At 44.9% G+C, this 20153-nt stretch overlaps 1 protein-coding gene across 1 annotated transcript in view; it reads left to right on the plus strand.

The window, feature by feature from the left end:
• Positions 1-19744, plus strand: part of LOC144154592 (pyruvate dehydrogenase phosphatase regulatory subunit, mitochondrial-like) — a 70894-nt gene extending 51150 nt beyond the window's left edge. Inside the window, exons 14-19 of the mRNA XM_077685858.1 lie at positions 976-1124; positions 4016-4214; positions 11644-11733; positions 12177-12356; positions 12947-13237; positions 18509-19744. Coding sequence (XP_077541984.1) covers positions 976-1124; positions 4016-4214; positions 11644-11733; positions 12177-12356; positions 12947-13237; positions 18509-18628 — 1029 coding nt within the window. The 3' untranslated portion in view covers positions 18629-19744. The remainder of the gene's footprint in view (positions 1-975; positions 1125-4015; positions 4215-11643; positions 11734-12176; positions 12357-12946; positions 13238-18508) is intronic.
• Positions 19745-20153: the final 409 nt, after the last annotated feature.

A 20153-nucleotide genomic window follows, 5' to 3' on the forward strand; every position in this document is an offset into this window, starting at 1 on the left:
GTCACTCCACTACAGGTGGATTGACCAAAATGACAAGACCGATAACTTACTAACAGTTCTATGTGTCCTGGGCTAACATAAGACAACCAGTGGCAAAACCCCAAGATTACTGGCTCAGTTGGCTAGACAATGTGTTCGGCTGTCGGCTGCGGAGCTGGTAGTAAAATGTGTGAGAAGTTTCTACTGCTTCCTTTTTTGGAGATACTACCTTGGATTACTTTGTGGGTGGTAAGATCTTTTATGTCTCGTAAAAATGAGAGGGGAACAACAGAGAGAAATGACAGCTTTGAATATTTATTTCTAGACAAACAAGGTATTGAAAGCTGTGAAAGCTCTACACAGTGTGATTTTTCTGTTAAAATAGAAAGTCACTCAGCTTTTAGTCTCCCTTTTGTTCATGTTTTTTGCCAATAGTGCACAGAAGTAACTGAATGAGAAAGCAAGTCCTAATTGTGAATTACTTCACTGCATCTTGCAAACACGGAAAAGGCACAGTTGCACAGTGTAATGCAGCCTGTGCTTTTTTTTTTTTGCATGCTTCTGAACACGGTTCTTCAGTTTTGGAAGAAGACTTATGGAGGGTGCGCCGGAAGTAAATTTCATGGTGCAGACACCTGAGACCACTAAGCAGGTGCGGAAAACAGCCAGCCAGTCGGGGCGGGTTAATCTAAGAGTGGAGTTTTTATATGACAGGCTGCGCGTGCAACGTACGAACAACGCACAACCACAAGTGCTCCTGCTTTGCAACAGCTGGCGCTCTGATGCTGTGTCACTCCTGCACACAATCCATGTCCACTGGAGAGGGGCTGATGTTTCGCCTCCTCAATGCTTCTTCCCCTCTAGTAGTGCCTCTCCCTGGGCTCTTTTAAAACGAGCCAGATGGACGCGCTGATGTAAAAATTGGTTGCATCAAATAGTGAGCTCCTGGCCAAACTGTGCTGTGCCCAAATGTCGCCTTGATTTGCCCCTGCGCAGTCCGGGGGCCTGGAGGTTGTGGACTTTCTGCAGCTGCTATGCTCCAATGACGTCGATGTCCCTGTGGGAAGCATCGTGCAGACAGGCATGCAGAACGATCGGGGAGGCTATGAGAATGACTGTATCCTCGTGCGCATAGATGTGAACCGGTAAGATTCTAGGGTTCAGCAACCTCTCGCATGCCGTGGTGGTGCTCTTGTTTCGAACTATCTGCTTTATATGGCTCATGCAAAACTGTACTGAATGAAAGATATGCTCAGCGTGAAAGTGCTGGAGAAAGTGCCAGCAAAACACCGTCTTTAATGGGGGGAGAAGGTGGGGGCACCGCTCTTTTGATAACCACTCTGTAGTTTTTTTACACTACTGTTGCCGTATGATAAGAGCCATGACAGTACCAGTTTTCTTTTTTTTAGTGCGAAAACACAATTAGCCTACCCCTGCTGCTTTCACGTGAAATTTATGAAGCCTGTTTCATTGAGCCTCATTTGTGAAGCCTCCCATATTTTTCAGTTTGTGCAAAGGTTGATGCGTAGCAGAGAAAAGAGACATGGGTTAGCAACGGTCCGATGTGTAGCCAAATGCAGGGCAGCGCCTGCCTGTACTGACGGGACCCAGAACCGTGTTCACATGGCTGCTACCCAGGATCCCACCACTCAAAGGGCCAGGCTAGCCACAATCCCGCCAATCATCACATGTAGGAAACTATGTGGGTATGAGCACCAACCCAGCTCAGGCCAACTTGAACTGTCCACCATCATTCTGTGCGCAGTAAATGAGGTGTGCAAGGGGACATGTCGGGCTGAGGCAGACAGTGGAGGCGTGGTTGTCCACAGAGACAGCAGAGAGGCAACAGACAGCCTTGGCTGCGCCCCCCAGAGCGTTGCATGCTGTCCTGTGGCATCGGCAAGCACAGTGCTGTACGAATACTGCTATGGAATGGAGGTGAGGGTGGGCTGGGTGCCGGTTCATGCTGGGGGCACTGGCAATGGAGCTGCACAGGCATTAGCGAGCAAGCACATGGGCAGCCGTTCCATCCTGGCGAACCAGCCCATGTCCACTTTGGACAACCCAACAGCCCAAATCTGGGTGGCCAAGCAATAGTGGAAGCACGCTCTGCAGCTGCAAGTTCCTACCAACGCACACTTGGTGCGACAAGTTTGCCATGTGGGGCTTAGGTCCCTATTCGATTGGCAGGTGCTAGGGCTGCGTTGAGTGGGGAGTCCACTAATACTGTGTACAATGGTGAACCACAAGTTGTTAATGCCATGTGTGAATTATGTGGTGTGTAATCACATTGCTGAAACTTTTTTATGCTTTCTAATCAATCTTCATGAAACTATGTGGGCTTATTCAGTTTTTCTAGATGATTTCCAATATCCAATAAGTTTTGATGTAAGGCATTTAGTTTCTTAGATAATTAAAAATCTTTTTTTGATTGTTCTTGAGAACAATGGAAAAAAGACTAATAATCAAAAAATTACCAGCAAAGCATGAATAGATACCAGAAGTTGTGGAGAATGAAGTGTGGGAAGCATTTTTTTTTGTTTTGCAATCACATACAAGTTTTCATCAATTCTAACTTCTGGTTTGAAGTGCTCCTGCTTTCCAATTAAAAATAATGCTAATTAAACAACTACTGAAACACAAAATGCGAAATCTGCTTCCCATATTGGATGGTTGAAACATTCTGCTTTACGCTGCAAAAGAAATTATCCTTCTAGCTGCTCTACATGCTTGGATGTACCTATCGAGAATTTCCTATCACTGCAATACCACTCATTGCGAAAAAGGAGAAATTTATGAAAAAATTTTTATTTTTTTTTCATTGAAAGCAGGCTTGTATGGGTTTTATAAGTACCTGGTACTGTTCAATAATGAAAAAATGATACCTAAAAAAATACTTTGTGGGGATCAGGGTTCTTACGGCGGCCTAGCTCGATCCTCGAGATTCGGCCGCAAGGCTAGCTCCGCTGAACACCGCCACGGACCGCCAACTCGGCGTAGCGGCAGCAAACAGCAAGGAACACAGGACACGAAATCGCCCACTCCAACATTTATTGCACTGCAATAAGGGGACGTCGGGCACATCGCTCTACACTGCCAAGACCACCGTGGCCAGGATGGGAGAAACAGGTGCGAGGGCGGACAAAGGAAGGCCAAAAAGGAGCAAGTCGTGCTTACGGCCGTTCCCGATGATGGCTGGTATCCAAAGAGCCCTCCCTTTGTCGTCGGCCCCAGACCAGGCCGCCCAGAACTTCCGGGCAAAACCTGTCACGTGAGGGGTTCGGCAGCGGGGAAATGCGCGGGCCAAAGGGGGAGAGGGACCTCCCCTTCTCGCCTCCGCGGCGAGCCAAGAGAGATAGGAAACATGGCGGAGCTCCGCAATTCCCACAACTTTTTTGGGCAATTTTTCGGTCCCAAAGACCCATGTGCCCTAAAGAAGGCTGGCACCCGTCGCAATCGAGCGCAGTGGTATGAGCGGGTCTGATGTCACTTCTCACTAAGTTCCCCACCTTGAGAAATGAATTAAAACCAATATCACAAAAGGCCGAATGAGAGGCCTGTGAACAAAGGAGCACAGCAATGCCAAGGTAGAACGCCAAGGTAGGTTAAAATGCCCCTGGCGGCCGGGCGCCAAACCAGACAGGGCACAAGCAGCCCCATAGAGCGCGGCTGGCTGGGCAGGTTGTGATTGTAAGCGTGCGCGTATGCGCGCATGCACATGTGATTATTTTTTTTCTGAATACCACTCTCTCTTTTTGCTCTCGTAGGCCAAAGAGCCATCCTAGTATCAATAAAAGCTTTTCAATCATTCAACAAATGGCGCTAGGCTGCTATTCATTTATTTATGTGTGTACTGTGCGGAAACCATGAAAAAACAGTTTCAGCTCTAGCTAAACTTCTTGTGCTTGTGATTTTCTACTGAGCTGTCAGCTGTTTGTAATCTCGTGATAAAAACTGAATAATGAATGTTATGAAAAGAAAACAAAGTGACACCCAATTCTGTGTCTTGCCATGTCTCCTCTCTGCATCTCTGCAGCTATTTTATGGTTTCCCCGACGGCTCAACAAACCCGCATTGCCAAATGGGTCCAGCGACACTTGCCACGTGATGGTTCGGTGTCGCTACGAGACGTCACTTCTCTCTACACGGTGCTGTATGTGCTGGGACCCAAGTCCAGGGCTCTTTTAGAAGAAGTGACAGACCAAGAGATTCAAGTGGAGCCCTTTACTTGTCAAGTAATGTGGACATTCTAGCTATCTGTATTGCTGTCGGAACTCCTTTTCCTTTTTATTTCTTTCTTTTTTTTACAGCGGAGCTGTTTAACTTGGCCGTAAGTTGTCCAATGCGAGCAGGAAACCTCCAATTGGAAAGAAAAAAATGCTTCCCATGGTCGGAATCGAACCTGGGTCCCTCGTGGTATGAAACCGGCGTCTATCAGATTGAGCTATCATCGCATTCTGGGCGCACAGCATTATTTCTTTTGAGTTATTCATAGCATTGGCTTTGAACAGCCAGGTCTCCGAAGAAGGGAGAGGGGCCGCCAGCTCTGCTGTTTCTCCAGCCTTACACCTTGCACCACTAGTGCAAACTGCGCCGTTTTTTTTTTTTTATATATATATATATGTGCTGGCCATTTGGTTGTTAATCCAGGGATGCAAGTATGATCACCTTTACTTTTTTATGTAATTAGGGCTTTTCCAACCTTTCTGTAAGCTATAATGTAAGCAAAGCAATGCTTTTTTTTTTTTGCATTACTGTTTCACTTCAGGTTTTCAAGCTGGTTGTTTAACGTGTTCGCTGCCACTCCCGAGATAACTCAAGCAACCACACATGCACACCTCCTGCCACACCCAAGTATACTTGTGTTGCCTCCTTACGTACCTCCCGGCTACTCCCAAGACAACTGGTGTAAAAAACATATTGCAGATGTGTTGTGACATCTACCGTATTTATTCGATTATAAGGCGGTCACGATTATAAGGTGAGGGCGAAGTTTGGAGAGTAAAAAAAAATCGCCATATATACATACTGAGCTTCGAATATAAGGCAGGGTATGACTTTGCGATTACGGATTTTGGAAAAAAACCTTGCCTTATATAAGAATAAATACGGCATTTAAAAGTCACATAAACACATAGATCGTTTCGGGTAAATTTTAGACATCAGATGGAGTGCATGTTTCTTCATTGGCATAGCTTCAGCTTATCTTAGCAGCACAGTCGCATTGACCGTGGTGCGTCATATGCAATCAAAGCAGCGAAGGAGGTTTCGCTCTCTGCAAGATGCTGCTTTGTGTGGTGCATTGTTTTGAAAAGTATCTTAACTAAATAGTTTTTCAAACATCTGTACATCCTAATTAGTAGACAATTATTTTTGTGATTTTCAGTTTCAGTTTGATTGTATTCTGTACAGCATTTTTGTTTGATAAGGTAATACCAGAGTCCTTCAATGCTTTTCTGGTCATGAAACTTCTCCGTAACGCTATGGGAGAGCTTCATATGGGGACCAACGCTCCCGCGCGGTGGCGCTACGAGTCTGGTGAAGGCGGCTTGGACGGCGGCGGCCGTATTTGCAGTGCGTTGGAGCGCGAGCTTGCTGGTGTTTGTTGTGTGATATAGCTTTCTAAACTCATCACGAAGGGCAAACTATGTGAACTACCATGCCTCTGACGTGCTGTGTACCTGGTTGCCGCTCTGGGTATCGACGGAAAAGGCTTCGTTGTTCTGCCTCCCAAGCGACCGCGAACAACGCGACAGGTGGAAGCGAGCCATTCCACGACAGGAGACGGACGCTTTCAGCTTCGAGTCGAAGGCCGTTCGTGTGTTCGGGAAATATTTCGACCCCACGGACATTATTCGACCCGATGAGTTCAAAATAAGTGGACAACCTGTGCTTCTGCAGCGCGAGAAGCTTAAGCTCCGCGTCGCCCCGGATATTTGAAAACCTGCCGGCGTATCTTACGAAGCCCAAGCCACGATCGAGCTCACAACGAGAAAATCCGTCTGCTAAACGTCGTCGCGTTTCGTCGCCGCACAAAGATCGGACTGCAGCTACTGTGATTTTGGTTATCCAACCAGATATTTTGAATTTGGAAAGCGGAGCATGGCTATCTTTGCCTACATATATATATATATATATATATATATATATATATATATATATATATATATATATATATATATATATATATATATATATATATATTTTTTTTTTTTTACTTGCCCGCCGCGCTTGCCCAGGGGCTAAGGCGTTGTGCTTATTGATAAACCCAAGGACGCGGGTTCCCAGCCGCTTTTCTGATGGAGGCGAAAAGAGAAAGCGCTTGTGTGTTCGAGATTTCGGCGCAAGGTAAAGATACCTGAGTGGTTAAAATTAATCCGGAGCGCTACACTACGGCGCGCGCCCCATTGCCTGTGTAGCGTCGGCACGTTAAACATCATAATCAATCAATCAATGTTTTTTAACTTGCCGTTTGGGTAGGAGGGGTGTGACAGGCACTGAGCGGGCGAGTTTTTATCTGTTGACACCCTATGCCTATGAGAACAGCCGAGAAAGTAGCTCAAAACTGTAGCATTTACTCCTACCCTGGCCCCTCCGCGCGCCCATTATTCTGCTTCCATTTCGTGAGCGTTTTTTTCACTGTTGTCTACACTAACTTTCCGAATCTCGATTATTGTTTTACATTATTAGCGCGCTATAAAATAGCGCAAACACAGCGCTAACCCAACGTGCTGTACGTTTGCACAGCTATTTGCTCAGCGCAGCATGTCGCGCCCAGGGCTGAATACAGATTTAATTCTGGCGCTAGTTCACTCAAATCATGCAGGCGGCTGCAAAGGCTAGTCGAAAATTGAAAACGCCAGATGTTCGCCTTTTCGAAGCGACAACGTAGCGGTGCTTGCCGGAACGAACGAACACTGCAACATATGCGCCTCAGTAACACCCGTGGACTTGCCTCAGTTTCAGAGCGAGCTACGGGACAACAATTGACTCAAAAACAACAACTGACTGACTCAAACACTGACTCAAAAACTTCGCTCGCATTTTTACTGGTGGAAATGAAGAGCAGATGAAAGTAGGCGCGTGCCGACGGAGAAACAGCCGGCCAGCAAGGGTCGTCGACCGCCGGCGAAGCCTTCACGTTAACAGGGGCGATCCTAGCGGCAGCTTTTGTCCCTGAATGAAACTTCGGCCGGAGTTTCGTGACCAGAAAAGCATTGAAGGACTCTGGTAATACTAAATAAAGTTTACATCTAAGTGTTTACATGACCTGGAGAGCATCGTAGTGCATTATGAGCTTAAAATTTTCACCGAACGAACTTAAACCAAGAAGACAAAGGGGCGATTCCACGAGAGAACGAACATGCGTGTACACGACCATTTTTGGTTCATTCTTGTTTTTTTATTATATATGCGCGCAATATGGAAACCCCCGAAAATCAAGTTTGTTTTCTCCTGAGGTGCGTAGTTCGGGAGAAAAAAATGTTTGAATGTGCCCGGAGCGCAGCGGTGGTTTCGGCAACTGCAGATTTTTCCAAGTTTGCGTCTCTGTGTACGTCAAGAAGTACAAGGAGTGTGTATAAAATGTTTTGGGCCATAAACTGGACCAGAATGCTAATCCGTGTAACGCAAAATCAGCGTCCTGCAGTGAACAAAAAATTAAAAAAAAAATCGTGAAATCGGCCCAGACGATAATTTGTTAGTGTTTTTGACGCCCCCTATCTACATTTCTTCTTTTCTGAAAAACTTGTAAGTCGGCCATTTTATTGGCCATACGTATCTGAACGCATAAACAAAAGATGGTGTTTGTAGAAAATTTAGAAGTACTAAAAAAAATTGAATAACTTTGGCTCTTTTTCAGAAACTGCGCAAATTCAAAACTCAATATAAAAAAAAACCCCATACTCGATTTTCTTCAAAATTGCGAAAATAAGACTCCTTTACTTGGACAACAAAACTGTGGAAAAACATGTTGCATCATTTTGTTGAGAACAAAGTTATAAGGGGCCAAACTTGGGGCTCGCGCGACGCGTCTTGGCGCGCCGCGGTAAGTTCTGGCCGCTGTTGCCGGACGTTGCGCGGGTGTACACGGGCGGTAATTCATATTCCACTGCCACATGCCGGCACGGTCAATCTCTCTCCAGTATTCCCAAACGAAAAAAACTATTCTGGAGATTCTTCTGTTTTTTTGGTTTTTTTTCCCACCTGTTTCCCTAATGTGCTCTTTAACGAGCTAATGTGTTCTTTAACGAGCGCCAGTGTTTTGCGGGATGCAAAACAAAAAAACAAAGTTTCCTCCGATGCACAGGCAACCGAAACAGATGGCGCTCGGGCAGTTACAAGGGAGGGAATGGATTGACCTTCAGACCCTAATCAGTTCCCCACCACGACGGGCGCATTTCCGCTGGTGGTGCATGGTGCGCTGGCGTCAGTACAGGGTATCCCACCGCATTCTTTGAGGCAAACATGAGAGAACGACCTTAAAAATAACTAACCAGGAAACAAACACCTGCACCACGGCTTACGAGGCCGTAGGAGGCTTTTCGGAGACGCCACGTGCACGCGAACCTATTTTACTGGAATGAGAATCAGGTGCGGTCGGGTACCTGGCTTCTTGACGTATTATTAAATTCCGGTATGTTGTCATATTATTGCCGTATATTTATTGTTTAGTCACATATCACAAAGGCGAAGCGTACAGTACAGTATTACTAGCGATTTTGATACGCTTGCGTACGAAAATTGCAGTAAGGGGAGGCTACTGCCCCGTCCTTTTCTGTCCTTCAACTCACTGGTTGATGGGCTCTCAACGGATGCTTCCCTTTGCTTTACTCTTGCCATATTTTTGTTTGCTTTTGACTCCTCCCCTTAAAAGTTTTTTTTTTTTTTTTTCATGGGTGGATGCTTTCGTTTGTGCCTAAGTGTTTGCACGTGCATTTGTGCGCGTGTTTGCTTGCTCGACTACCCGCACACTCTTATCCTGATAGATGTGGCAGGGGAAGCCTAGCGGATGTTGTTCTGAAAAAAAAAAGTGTGACCCGTTCACCCACCCACAGTTCATTCCCGCCCAAGTCTTGCACTCACCCCAGCATGAAGTGTGCGTCTGCGTTTATTGTGCGAATGCCGACCTGTCTGCTTTGGCCCTGCAAAATGTTACAGGGGTTGACCGAAGAATGAGCAACTTAAAGGAGCTTTGTCTTTGCACCTCACCATCGACGCAGTTTCTTGGGCGCGTGCCGGCAATTCCCAATGGCCGACAACCTTACCATGTCCGCTTTGGGCGTTTCGGACGAAGAAGACGTCACAAACGCTGTATGGGAAATTGGTTCTCTGATAAAAAAGAGTCTACCGCCAGCTGCATTCGTGAAGGAGCTAGGCAAATGGGTCACCAAGTGGATTTCCCTTGACTCTATTAGGCGGACCCAGGCCATTGCCATAAACGAAGCGAAAAGATGCGAACGGCGATCAAGCATTGTACTGCACTACGACTTCTCTGAAAATTGGACAGTTATTCTGCCAAATGAAGTCCAGTCATACCACTGGCACAAAACACAGGTTTCACTGTTTACGTGCGTTGTAACTACAAGAAAATCAGTTCAGAGCTTCGCAGTAGTTAGCGATCACATGCAACACGATACCGCACGTGCATGCTATGCGCTCGTTCCACAAGGTGCACGAATGCCTGGAAGAAAGTGCCCCTGTGTACAGCTACGTTGTTTACGTTAGTGACGGTGCAGCCAGCCATTTCAAGAAGAAATATCAGCTGTACGAACGTTCCAGAGCAAACTACACGTCTGTGAAGTGGCTGTGCTTGACTGTATGAGCGCCCGAGGAGGCTGTGGTGCAGACATTATAAATATTTTACTTGAGTTGTATTCCCACACATATGCCTTTTGCTGTGTTCCTGACTGTAAATAATTAATCACGATAGTCTGACAGCCAATTTCCAAACTTGTGTCTTTTTGCTTGAATAAATATTCTTGTGAAAAAACTGAACTCCCTTCAGTAATTTACTCGTGCTGTGACCGAAGCGCCATAATAATAGAAAATTTCGACCACTCCTACCACTTCTACCCGATATAACCACTGGAAAAACTTTTCCTGTTGTTTCAAATCCTTCTTTCCTTTCCCTATAGGAAGAGTGGCGTTCGCAAAGGAGCGCTTTCGAGCTGGTATCGGCCAGAAAGTTAGCTCGTTAAAGAACAAATTAGGGAAACAGAGGCGGGCAAAAAAAACAGAAGAATCTCCAGAATAGTTTTTTTCGTTTGGGAATACTGGAGAGAGATTGACCGTGCCGGCATGTGGCAGTGGAATATGAATTACCGCCCGTGTACACCCGCGCAACGTCCGGCAACAGCGGCCAGAACTTACCGCGGCGCGCCAAGACGCGTCGCGCGAGCCCCAAGTTTGGCCCCTTATGACTTTGTTCTCAACAAAATGATGCAACATGTTTTACCACAGTATTGTTGTCCAAGTAAAGGAGTCTTATTGTCGCAATTTTGAAGAAAATCGAGTATGGGTTTTTTTTTATATTGAGTTTTGAATTTGCGCAATTTCTGAAAAAGAGCCGAAGTTATTCAATTTTTTTTAGTACTTCTAAATTTTCTACAAACACCATCTTTTGTTTATGCGTTTAGATACGTATGGTTAATAAAATGGCCGACTTACAAGTTTTTCAGAAAAGAAGAAATGTAGATAGGGGGCGTCAAAAACACTAACAAATTATCGTCTGGGCCGATTTCACGATTTTTTTTTTAATTTTTTGTTCACTGCAGGACGCTGATTTTGCGTTACACGGATTAGCATTCTGGTCCAGTTTATGGCCCAAAACATTTTATACACACTCCTTGTACTCCTTGACGTACACAGAGACGCAAACTTGGAAAAATCTGCAGTTGCCGAAACCACCGCTGCGCTCCGGGCACATTCAAACATTTTTTTCTCCCGAACTACGCACCTCAGGAGAAAACAAACTTGATTTTCGGGGGTTTCCATATTGCGCGCATATATAATAAAAAAACAAGAATGAACAAAAAATGGTCGTGTACACGCATGTTCGTTCTCTCGTGGAATCGCCCAAAGACAACCAGCCAGGGCGTGAGGACCAGCCATAAAAAAAACTCAGCAGTGAAAGGGTTAAAGGGCTGTAAAGGCTGAACTTTTTACTTTAATTGAAAGGTCGCACCTTTCAAACGTGTCAGTTTTGTTACACGGCAAACAAATCTTTGTTAGTTTAGAAATAAATAATTGAAGCTGGCATTTCTCTCTCTTGGTTCCCTTTCATTTTTTTTATGACTCAAAACGGCAAGTCTACAACATTGGTAAACTTTTTGACAAAAACAGAAACTGAAGTAAATCTTGCCACCAGTTGTAGTGAAAGAACCTGCGTAATGTTTAGAGCTGAAGTTCGTTCACATAATCTATTGTTGTCATAGCACTGTGGAGGAACTACCGAGCTCACTTTGCAGTTTGAGTATGTCTAGAATAGGAATGGTGCTATGTCTAGACTATGTCTAGGAGTATCTCTAGAATAGGAATGGTGCTATAATCATTTAGTAGCTCACAACTCTCTTCAATCATTACAATGCATGCAGCCACTGCGTGAAACTGAGAAATAGCCGTCATTAGTCGTACATTCTCCCTTTTTGTCCTGGCTTTTTTCAGGAGATGGATGTGGCTTATTCAACCAATGTGCTGCTCCTGGGCTACAACAATACCCAAGAGCCAGGATACTCATTGTACATCCCATCAGAGGTACCTCGGTTGTTAGTTAGTGAATTGAGTTGCTGTACCTAAACAATACATTTTTCTTGCTTGTGCCCATATCTAGCTAGCAGATTGCACGTTGTGATCAGTTGTGTTCGATATCAGTTTTGATAGAACATCTTGACTTGTTCATTTATGATAAATGAAAATTTAATGTTGACTGCACTGCACTCAAGCATCACTGTAGCAGGGTGGTGTGGTACATGTCAACCAGGCAGGCATAATATTTTCACTTGTTCAGGGAAAATGGGCCATAACAATGTCATTTTGTCTACTAATTGCTTGTTTTTTTTTTTTTTTGTCATCTCGGTAAAAAACAATTTTAGATTATGTTCTAGAGTTCGAATTTTGAACTTCAAGTGTTTAAAATGTGTTTGTTTTGTTACTGCAGTAACACTCGAGTGTTGCGTTGTTGGCTTTCTGTCTGGCAGTATGCTCAGAATGTCTACAGTCGAATCAAGAAGGCTGGCCGAGACTACGGAATCCTGGATGTGGGCTACTATGCTCTGCGGATGCTTAGAATTGAAAAGTTTGTCCCTTTTTGGGCAGAGGAACTGGATAGCAGTGTGACCCCACTGGAGGCCAATCGGGGTGCACGCATCAAGCTCCAGGTATGTGTCGTTGGGACACACTCTTCTCCTCTGGCGAGTTCCTCTTTCAGTTCGCGTTTCTTCCCCATGTGATAAACGAACCATCCAGCTTTCCCCTTTTCTTCCTTTTAGCTGTAAAGTTCTGATTGCCCTGTATTACCTAGCAGCTCTAGATGCTTGAGTGTTTGCCAAGTGTGTGCCTGCACAGTGAAGCTTTTCCTGTGCCAAGTAACGGCTAAATTTGAGTTTTTTTTGTTTTTTTGTATATAAAGCTTGTGCCATTGTGGGTATTGAAAGAAGAATAGCATCCTACAATGTATGCATGCTTTGTGCTAGTGACTGTAGTCTTGCACTCACAGTTCCCTATTTTGCACCACTTCTTTTAGTATGCACTCGTGTGTGTGTGTGTGTGTGTGCGTGCGTGTGCGTGTGTGTGTGCGCGCTTATGTGTGAAACAAAAAACAATACACAACTTTCCCTCCCTCCTCCTTCTTAAGGCACCTCATTTGTTTGGACTTGGAACAGTTCAGAAAGCCTGCTTTCTCGTTCTGTGCATAGCATTGAACCCTGTTGCACGCTGAGGAGCTGTGTGTGCTTGCGCACCTGTGCAGAAGGAGCGGCCCTTCATTGGCCAGGAGGCCTTGCAGCAACAGGCTGTGGAGGGCCTGCGGCGGCAGCTGGCCTTTTTTCAGCTGGCTGACCACGATGCCGACCGCGACCCCTGGGCCTGGGGCCAGGAGCCCATATTCCGCGACGGTCGCTTCATGGGGCTCACCACCTCAGGCAGCTACGCCTTCTCCCTGGGCCGCAACGTCTGCCAGGGGTTCGTCCACTGGTTCAACCCCAGCAGCAAGCAGCTCGACCTGCTGCCCGACAGCCTCTTCACTGAGGGACACTTTGAGGCAAGTATACTATCTGCATTCTTTTTAATTCATTTCGAAATTTACCATGAATAAAGGAGCAAAAGTCGGCTCTGCTGCAAGGCATGCACATTTTCACATTTCCTTCCACGGCGCATGCTTTTGGGTTGACTTTTTTTCACGATGTCCATGAATAAGTAAATAAATAAAAATGCCAAACGCATTTAAATCTTGTGCCAAAAAGTGTATGCTAGCTCTAGTATGTGTTAGCTGAAGTGGAATGCTACTGCTGTAGAACTTGTAACCAGAAAACAAGTCTCTTGTCAACACAGTGGCATGAGCGAGAAAGCAAAAATTTCCTCCTGTTGGCTATTCATGCTGCAAGAAGGTGCCTAACCATAGAAGTGACGAGCGTACTTTGCAAACCTTTTTTCAGTGTCTGTAGAATTAACAACTCATCAAAAGCACTCCCTGTACTCAAAACAATTTGGGGAACCCATTTCTTCATGACAGTGTCTGCAAAGTTTTTTGTTCTGCTGCTTTCCCATCATCTGTATTACCCTTTTATTATTTTTTATGCCATTTTTTTATCAAGCACTAAGGTCTGAACATATTATCTCACAGCCACAGCCCCAAAGTTTATTTCCAAATTGTCTGTATTTTTGTTCAGAGCAACATTTAAAAGAATACTCAGTGAAATTTTCAATCAGTTTTTATTTATGTTTGAGATCCACAGTAAAAAAATTTATGTCCGCAAATCTCCAGTGTATTGAATTTGAGCAGAAAGCTGGAAACGTAGTCACCACTAGCTGCAAATGAAAAACTGGACACCCCAGTTGAAGCTTGGGAATGCATGGTTAGTATTAATGCATGTTTGAAATTTTCTCACAAGGATTGTGGCAGTGCTAAAATCCTGAAATGGTCTTGTCTATAATTTGGTGCCAGTTTGCTGTGCAATCAGTGCAAGGGCAGTGGGAGGCAGCTGTTTTGAAAGTCTCTAAGGACATCAAGCCACCTTTCTTCAAAAAGCATGTGCATCATATGCATGCAGTGAGGTGTTCATTAATAATCTGATAGGCATGTCTGTAGCCCGAGCATCCACTTTGGTAGTTCTTCCCCGTGTTTGGCCTCACCGTTGCAAGCCACAGCTGGTTCAAATGCCCGGAGTCACCACACGGTGAATACCTGTCATTATGCATTTTCAGTAGAGCTGTGCAGTGCACATATGCTAACCCCTGACCATTCAGTAGCAGGCCCTTCAGCTCACAGGTCTTCAAACTGTGACTGCTTTACAACAAGAACTTGACAAGATGACATAGTACCCTTGAATTACTACCTGGTCTCGCTGCCAGCACCTCATTGGCAGAGCGAGTGACCCCAACCGTGAAAGATGAGATGCCATGTACGAGAGACTATTCCACATGTTCTCTGCAACTGTCCATGGTATGCGCATCCACGAGAACAGTTAGCCAGATAGATCATTGGCCCGTTTGGACTGTCATGTTATATCTGAAGAAGTTCTGCTGGGATCTTGGCATGACGCCTCACGTGCACACATGCCGTTCTAAGCAGGGCCGTCATCTCCACGAAGCAGTGACCTGGCAGCGAGACTAGTCGAGGCCCATCTTGATGAATTGTTACACAGAACTGTATAAGTACTGGCACGTTTTGTATATAGCAGTGATGAGACAGCTGCACATATTGCGCAGATTTGATACAAATTTGTTTTCCTGCGCCAGGCTGCTCCAAAAGCTTGACAATTGCAAAAATTGCGCCAAACCAGCTCGAAAACAGTCTGGGAGCCAAGGATTTTAACGCTCCCGTCAGTTTCAGAGGGGAAAAATGCGTACGGACAGCATAATTTTCCAGCACCCCCAAGGTGATGTTGTTTGTAAAGATTCAATTGATTGATCATTTAATAAAAAAACCGCATAAAATTGGCCCCGAGATAGTTTTTTTGAAAGTCACAATGTCGGGTTGCACATGTTATATTCTGTGCGTTTTTAAAGTTTTCTCATCAAAAACCATTGCAAAGTCCAGTAGAAAAAATAGTTGTGTGTACTGAGGCGACAAACTACTTGTGGAAGTTGATGAAAAAACGGCAATTTTTGAAGCGCCGTATCTCCGGAACATGTGCTCCGGAATGACATTACTGGGCGCCGCCATCTTGGTGTAGATATTGCAAAACATGGCCGTCGGGCGGAGCAGTTGCTCGTGGTTCAGGCAGTGCTCTTTGCCGAGTTCTACCGTCGTTTTGGTTATGGGGGTGGCTGGGTTTACGTTTAGTCGTTTGATCTGTTGCGGGAAGTTGCGAGACTCGAAAGATGGGAGTTCATTAAAAACAACGTATCCACGAATTCGCTGTGTTTTGGCCCTGAGTGTGAGGAACGGTGCGTGCTTGAAGTGAAATTTCGGACTCACTGCGGTGCTATAAAAGACTGAGTTATTGCTGCCTTTGATAGCTTGCTTGCGAGCGGCGGGAACGGGACGATCGACACTGGAGAAGTGGCGGCGCAGGCTACATAGCCACAAAATGTTCAAGCAGTACCCGATAACGGGACGGTATCGGGTCTGATTATTGATCGATAACGATTATTGCACGCTAGTAATAATGGTTAATCTATCTGAAGTGAAATTTAATGCCAAAAGGGAGGTGGCTAAACATACCAATGTTATTCAAATTGCGATCGTAGTGAATGCGCACCTTGGGGATTGAAATGGGAGGGCTGGTGGGGTGCAACGACTGTCACCTCTCTGCGCAACTTGTGCCGTGGCTATACACTTGTGCGTAAGGCCGAGTCTGTGATTACAAAAATAATAATTTCGGCATTCACAAGATAATAAAAATGCCTTCCGATTGCTCAGTTTTTCAATTCGATATTTTCAATGGAACTCCACGCTATCTATGCATAGAGCCTTTAGTAAATCTATGCAAGAATTTCAAAATGGTTTGTAAAAAGGTAGTGCAGTACCTACCTTGTGATACTCTGGTAGAAAAAAAATTGAAAGGCTGTTTCAGTGTTATGTACGTTCAAAACCGATTGAAAAGTGCACTTTTCCCCCCCGAGCTGCCAAAAATTTGATTTTTTAGGCTCCTAAGGTGACAATAAATGTCGTTCTTCTGCTCCAGATCAAGGTTCTTCTGCTCCAAAAACTGCTCCCAAATCTGATTCAGCTGTCTCACCCCTGATATAGCAATTCTTTCATTTCTCCCCCATCTTCATCTCTACCATCCCCTATCCATACTCTTTCTTCCCCTTCCCTCATAACTGGCCAGAGCTGATATCATCGGCGGACCTTTCTGCGATTTTTTTCTTGAAAGGAAAATTTCTCTCCCTCTCTCTTGCTGCATTTAATGCGGTATATTATAAATGGCCATAAGGTTGCCAGCCATATACAGGGTGTCCCAGCTATCATGCACCAAGTTTTAAAAAAAGAGTAGTGGCGTAACTCGAAGAAAACCTATTGGATAATGTTTGCAGTACTGTGAAGAAGCCGTGACTAATTTTTTTCGTTAATGAGACTGAACTAATTATTTCTAATTAATTATCTAACTCGATAATTACTGTCCTAATCACTGAAGTGTCAATGAGGTATTTGTAGGTATAGATGAGGGGCTTCTAACTGCGGTATTTTCGGCGACGAACTAATTGCGTACTCATTTATTCTGACTGATAAAGAAAACCCGCGAAATATGAAAAATACCATGTGACGGCGCATCCGCGCGCATTGTAAAGCAGCGTCCCCAAATAAGCTGATTGAAAGCAACTGCTTCCGGTGTTACCCACCCGAAGAGACAGCGCATCACCTTGATAAGGCGCGTGTGCAGATAAGGCACAAACTCGGTGGCGATTTCTTCTTTCTTTCTTTTGTTTATTTCATTCTGGCTAACTCAGAGGCAGCCTGTTTGAGGGCGTTGCTTTACGATGCGCGCGGACGCGCCGTCACGTGGTTTTTTTCATATTTCGCGGGTTTTCTTTATCAGTCAGAATAAATGTGTACGTAATTAGTTCGTCGCTGAAAATACCGCCGTTAGATGCCCCTCCTGGGTACCTACAAGTGCCTCATTGACACTTTAGTGATTAGGACAGTAGTTCACGAGTTAGATAATTAATTACAATTATTTTAATTAAGTCTCATTAACGAAAAAAATGCTGTCCGCTTCTCCACAGTACCGCAAACATTATTCACTAGGTTTTCTTCGAGTTACGCCATTACTCTTTTTTAAAATCTTGGTGCATAATAGCTGGGACACCCTGTATGTTGCACTGCAAAGTAAGAGCTTGGACGAACACTTGATCTGACGTTCGGCACGAAGTAACTGGAAAAGCTGCCAACACTGTACATGTCGTGATGCCATGTATGTTAGCGTGATGTCAGCAGCCCCAGGTTTACCCTTGAACAGAGAGATGCTGATAATAATAAAAAAAAAGGTGTAAAAGCAAGAAAGGCTCGCTCCAAGGGCTGCTTTTTTGTGCTCTTGATCTGAATCTTCCCCGCTTGCAAACTGTGTCTCTGTTATGCTGTTTAAGCCATCCAGTTTCCCACTGCCTGCCTCAGATGCCTGTTTCATCCCATAGCAATTAACAGACAATTGCTAGACAAGTAAATGCATAAGCAACCCCCCACACAAGTGCCAATTATACCGTGCTTATGTGGCTATGATTAGGGCTGCAGCTTTTGCGAGTATGCTGCCACTTATTTGAATTTTCCGTCATCATCATTATCAACAGCCTATTTGGGTTCACTGCAGGATGAAGGCCTCCCCCACTGGCCTCCACCCACTCCTGTCCTGCGTTGCCAGAGTCCATTCTTTGCCTCCGAATTTTCTTATTTCGTCTCTCCATCGAGTTACTGGCCTTCCCCTTCTAGACCGGCTCTCGGTAACCATTCTGCTACCCTCGTGGTCCACCTGTTGTCATTTCGTCTCACTGCATGGCCACCCCAAGTCTATTTGTTTTTCTTCACTTGAACTATAATATCTTTTACTGGAGTTTGCTCCCTACTCTACAATGCTCGTTTCCTGTCCCTAAGCGCTGCTCCTATCATTCTTCGCTTCATGACACGTTAGGCTGACCCAAGTTTGCTTTCTAGTTGTTTAGTAAGGCGCCAAGTTTCCGCTCTGTATGTCAGCACCGGTAGAACGCATTGGTTGTATACGCATCTTTCTTTTTAGGGATAGAGGTAGCTTACTTTTCATCATTTGTGAGGGCTTGCTGAGTGCACCTCATTTTTCTACACCAAGCATTTGCACACCTTCAAGCAATGGCTGTTTTTATAACACTGTGCCCATGCCATTTTTGTCTTGTGCAGGTGGAACTGGCAGGCCGCAGGTTTCCAGTTGAGGCATCTGTCACACCACCACAGCTGGCTGTAGCACCGATGGGCGGCATTCGTGACCAGTACAAACCGCAGGCCAGAACGGTGCCTTGAACAGCCGACACCAGCAGATATCGGCACATTGGGCATGTTCCAAGAGTGCCATCTCTTCAGACAACCCGCTAGTAGCCGTAGGTGTCCTAGCCTTACTGCTCAACACAAGAATGACTAGTGGCACTGCCTGAAAATATGTGCACACCTTTTTCAGAACAGTGTGTAGCTTGGGTAAAATGTGGAGAAAAAGAAAACTTCATTTTTGGAAAATAGAGACTTAAAATAGAATGCACGAAAGGCAGTAGGTGTTGCACAGCTAGCCACTCTCCAATTCCCTATTTCCTGCTAGCTACCTGCAGGAGCTAATTGGCACAAAGGTTGCAGCCCTGGGCAATACCTTGCGCAAGAACTTTGCTATGACAAGTCGTGAAATTGTGGGAGATAACGATTACACCCCCACATTTTGCTTTCGACACAAGAGTGTGCTAGGTTCCATGCAGTGTGCTTCTTTTCTGCTGGTGAAGAAAGCATCCATGTTCCACAGCAGCGCTAAGCATAGCTAAGCTGCATTATTTTTTGTTTGTTTTTATGTATTGTGTTAATTGAAGACACGCCCCATGGCCGCTGGAGGACCGTTCTTGCACATGCAGTTACATAAGTGGCACTTGCTGCGCAGATATTTCCGATTGTACTTTTACAACCATGTTTCAAAGGCAGAGCGCATTCTTTGGGCAGCTTGTTAGCACACCCATCTGGCTACAAAAAAAAGCATGGCTGTCTTTAGAACTTCACCAAAAGTTGGAACGAATAAAAATACACATACAAGGTTTGAGCAGTTATAACACTGGCTTTATTGTAGGCTCACATAGCTGCACTCAACCAAAGTTGCTTAGTCCTACCACAAATTCGAGGGACCTGTGCTTTGGTGGTGCATTCTGACAGAGCACTTTTATTCATGAAACTCCAAGAGCAACACCTAATCTGAACACTTGGTGAATGTGGTGGTATCACTACCAATTACACCTAAAATGCAATGTTATTGCAATAATAGCTGGAAACTCCTCTAGTCTTGCCACACTGAGATCAACGCCATACAGTGTATAAAACGTAGACTGTAGCCAAAGTGATGTATGGCTTTCGTTATTTATTACAATAAAAAATTTGTGCCTTGCGTTACGTTTTTGTGTTAGTGTGATCACTGCCTGCATAGCTACCAACACAAGCTTGCCCTCTGACATTAAAGAAAGGACACTGCAGTGAATTGAAACTCCTAAATGGCTGCATTATGTAGTTGAACTTATGTTGTGCATCACTTCACTGCGCAGGGGTAGAAGTGGGCTTGAACCTTTAGGAGCAGCTCAGGGAGCAGGAATGATGCCGTTTTGGAGCAGCTTTGGAGCATCAAAAGACTAGTTTTGGAGCAGTGCAAGTCTGTCTGGGAGCAGATTTCTAGAGTTAAACATCACTTACTTGCAATTTTTTATTCCGTGTAAATACAAAAACAAAAATTCAAATCACCCTTACTCAACACTCAATCAATACTGAGCCAACCACTTTACCAATGAGTAAGAAATTATGTTCCAAT

The sequence above is a fragment of the Haemaphysalis longicornis genome, unplaced genomic scaffold (genome assembly GCF_048455015.1).
Source record: "Haemaphysalis longicornis isolate Haplotype H1 unplaced genomic scaffold, Haemaphysalis longicornis Haplotype H1 scaffold_1, whole genome shotgun sequence".
In the NCBI taxonomy this organism is placed as follows: domain Eukaryota; kingdom Metazoa; phylum Arthropoda; class Arachnida; order Ixodida; family Ixodidae; genus Haemaphysalis; species Haemaphysalis longicornis.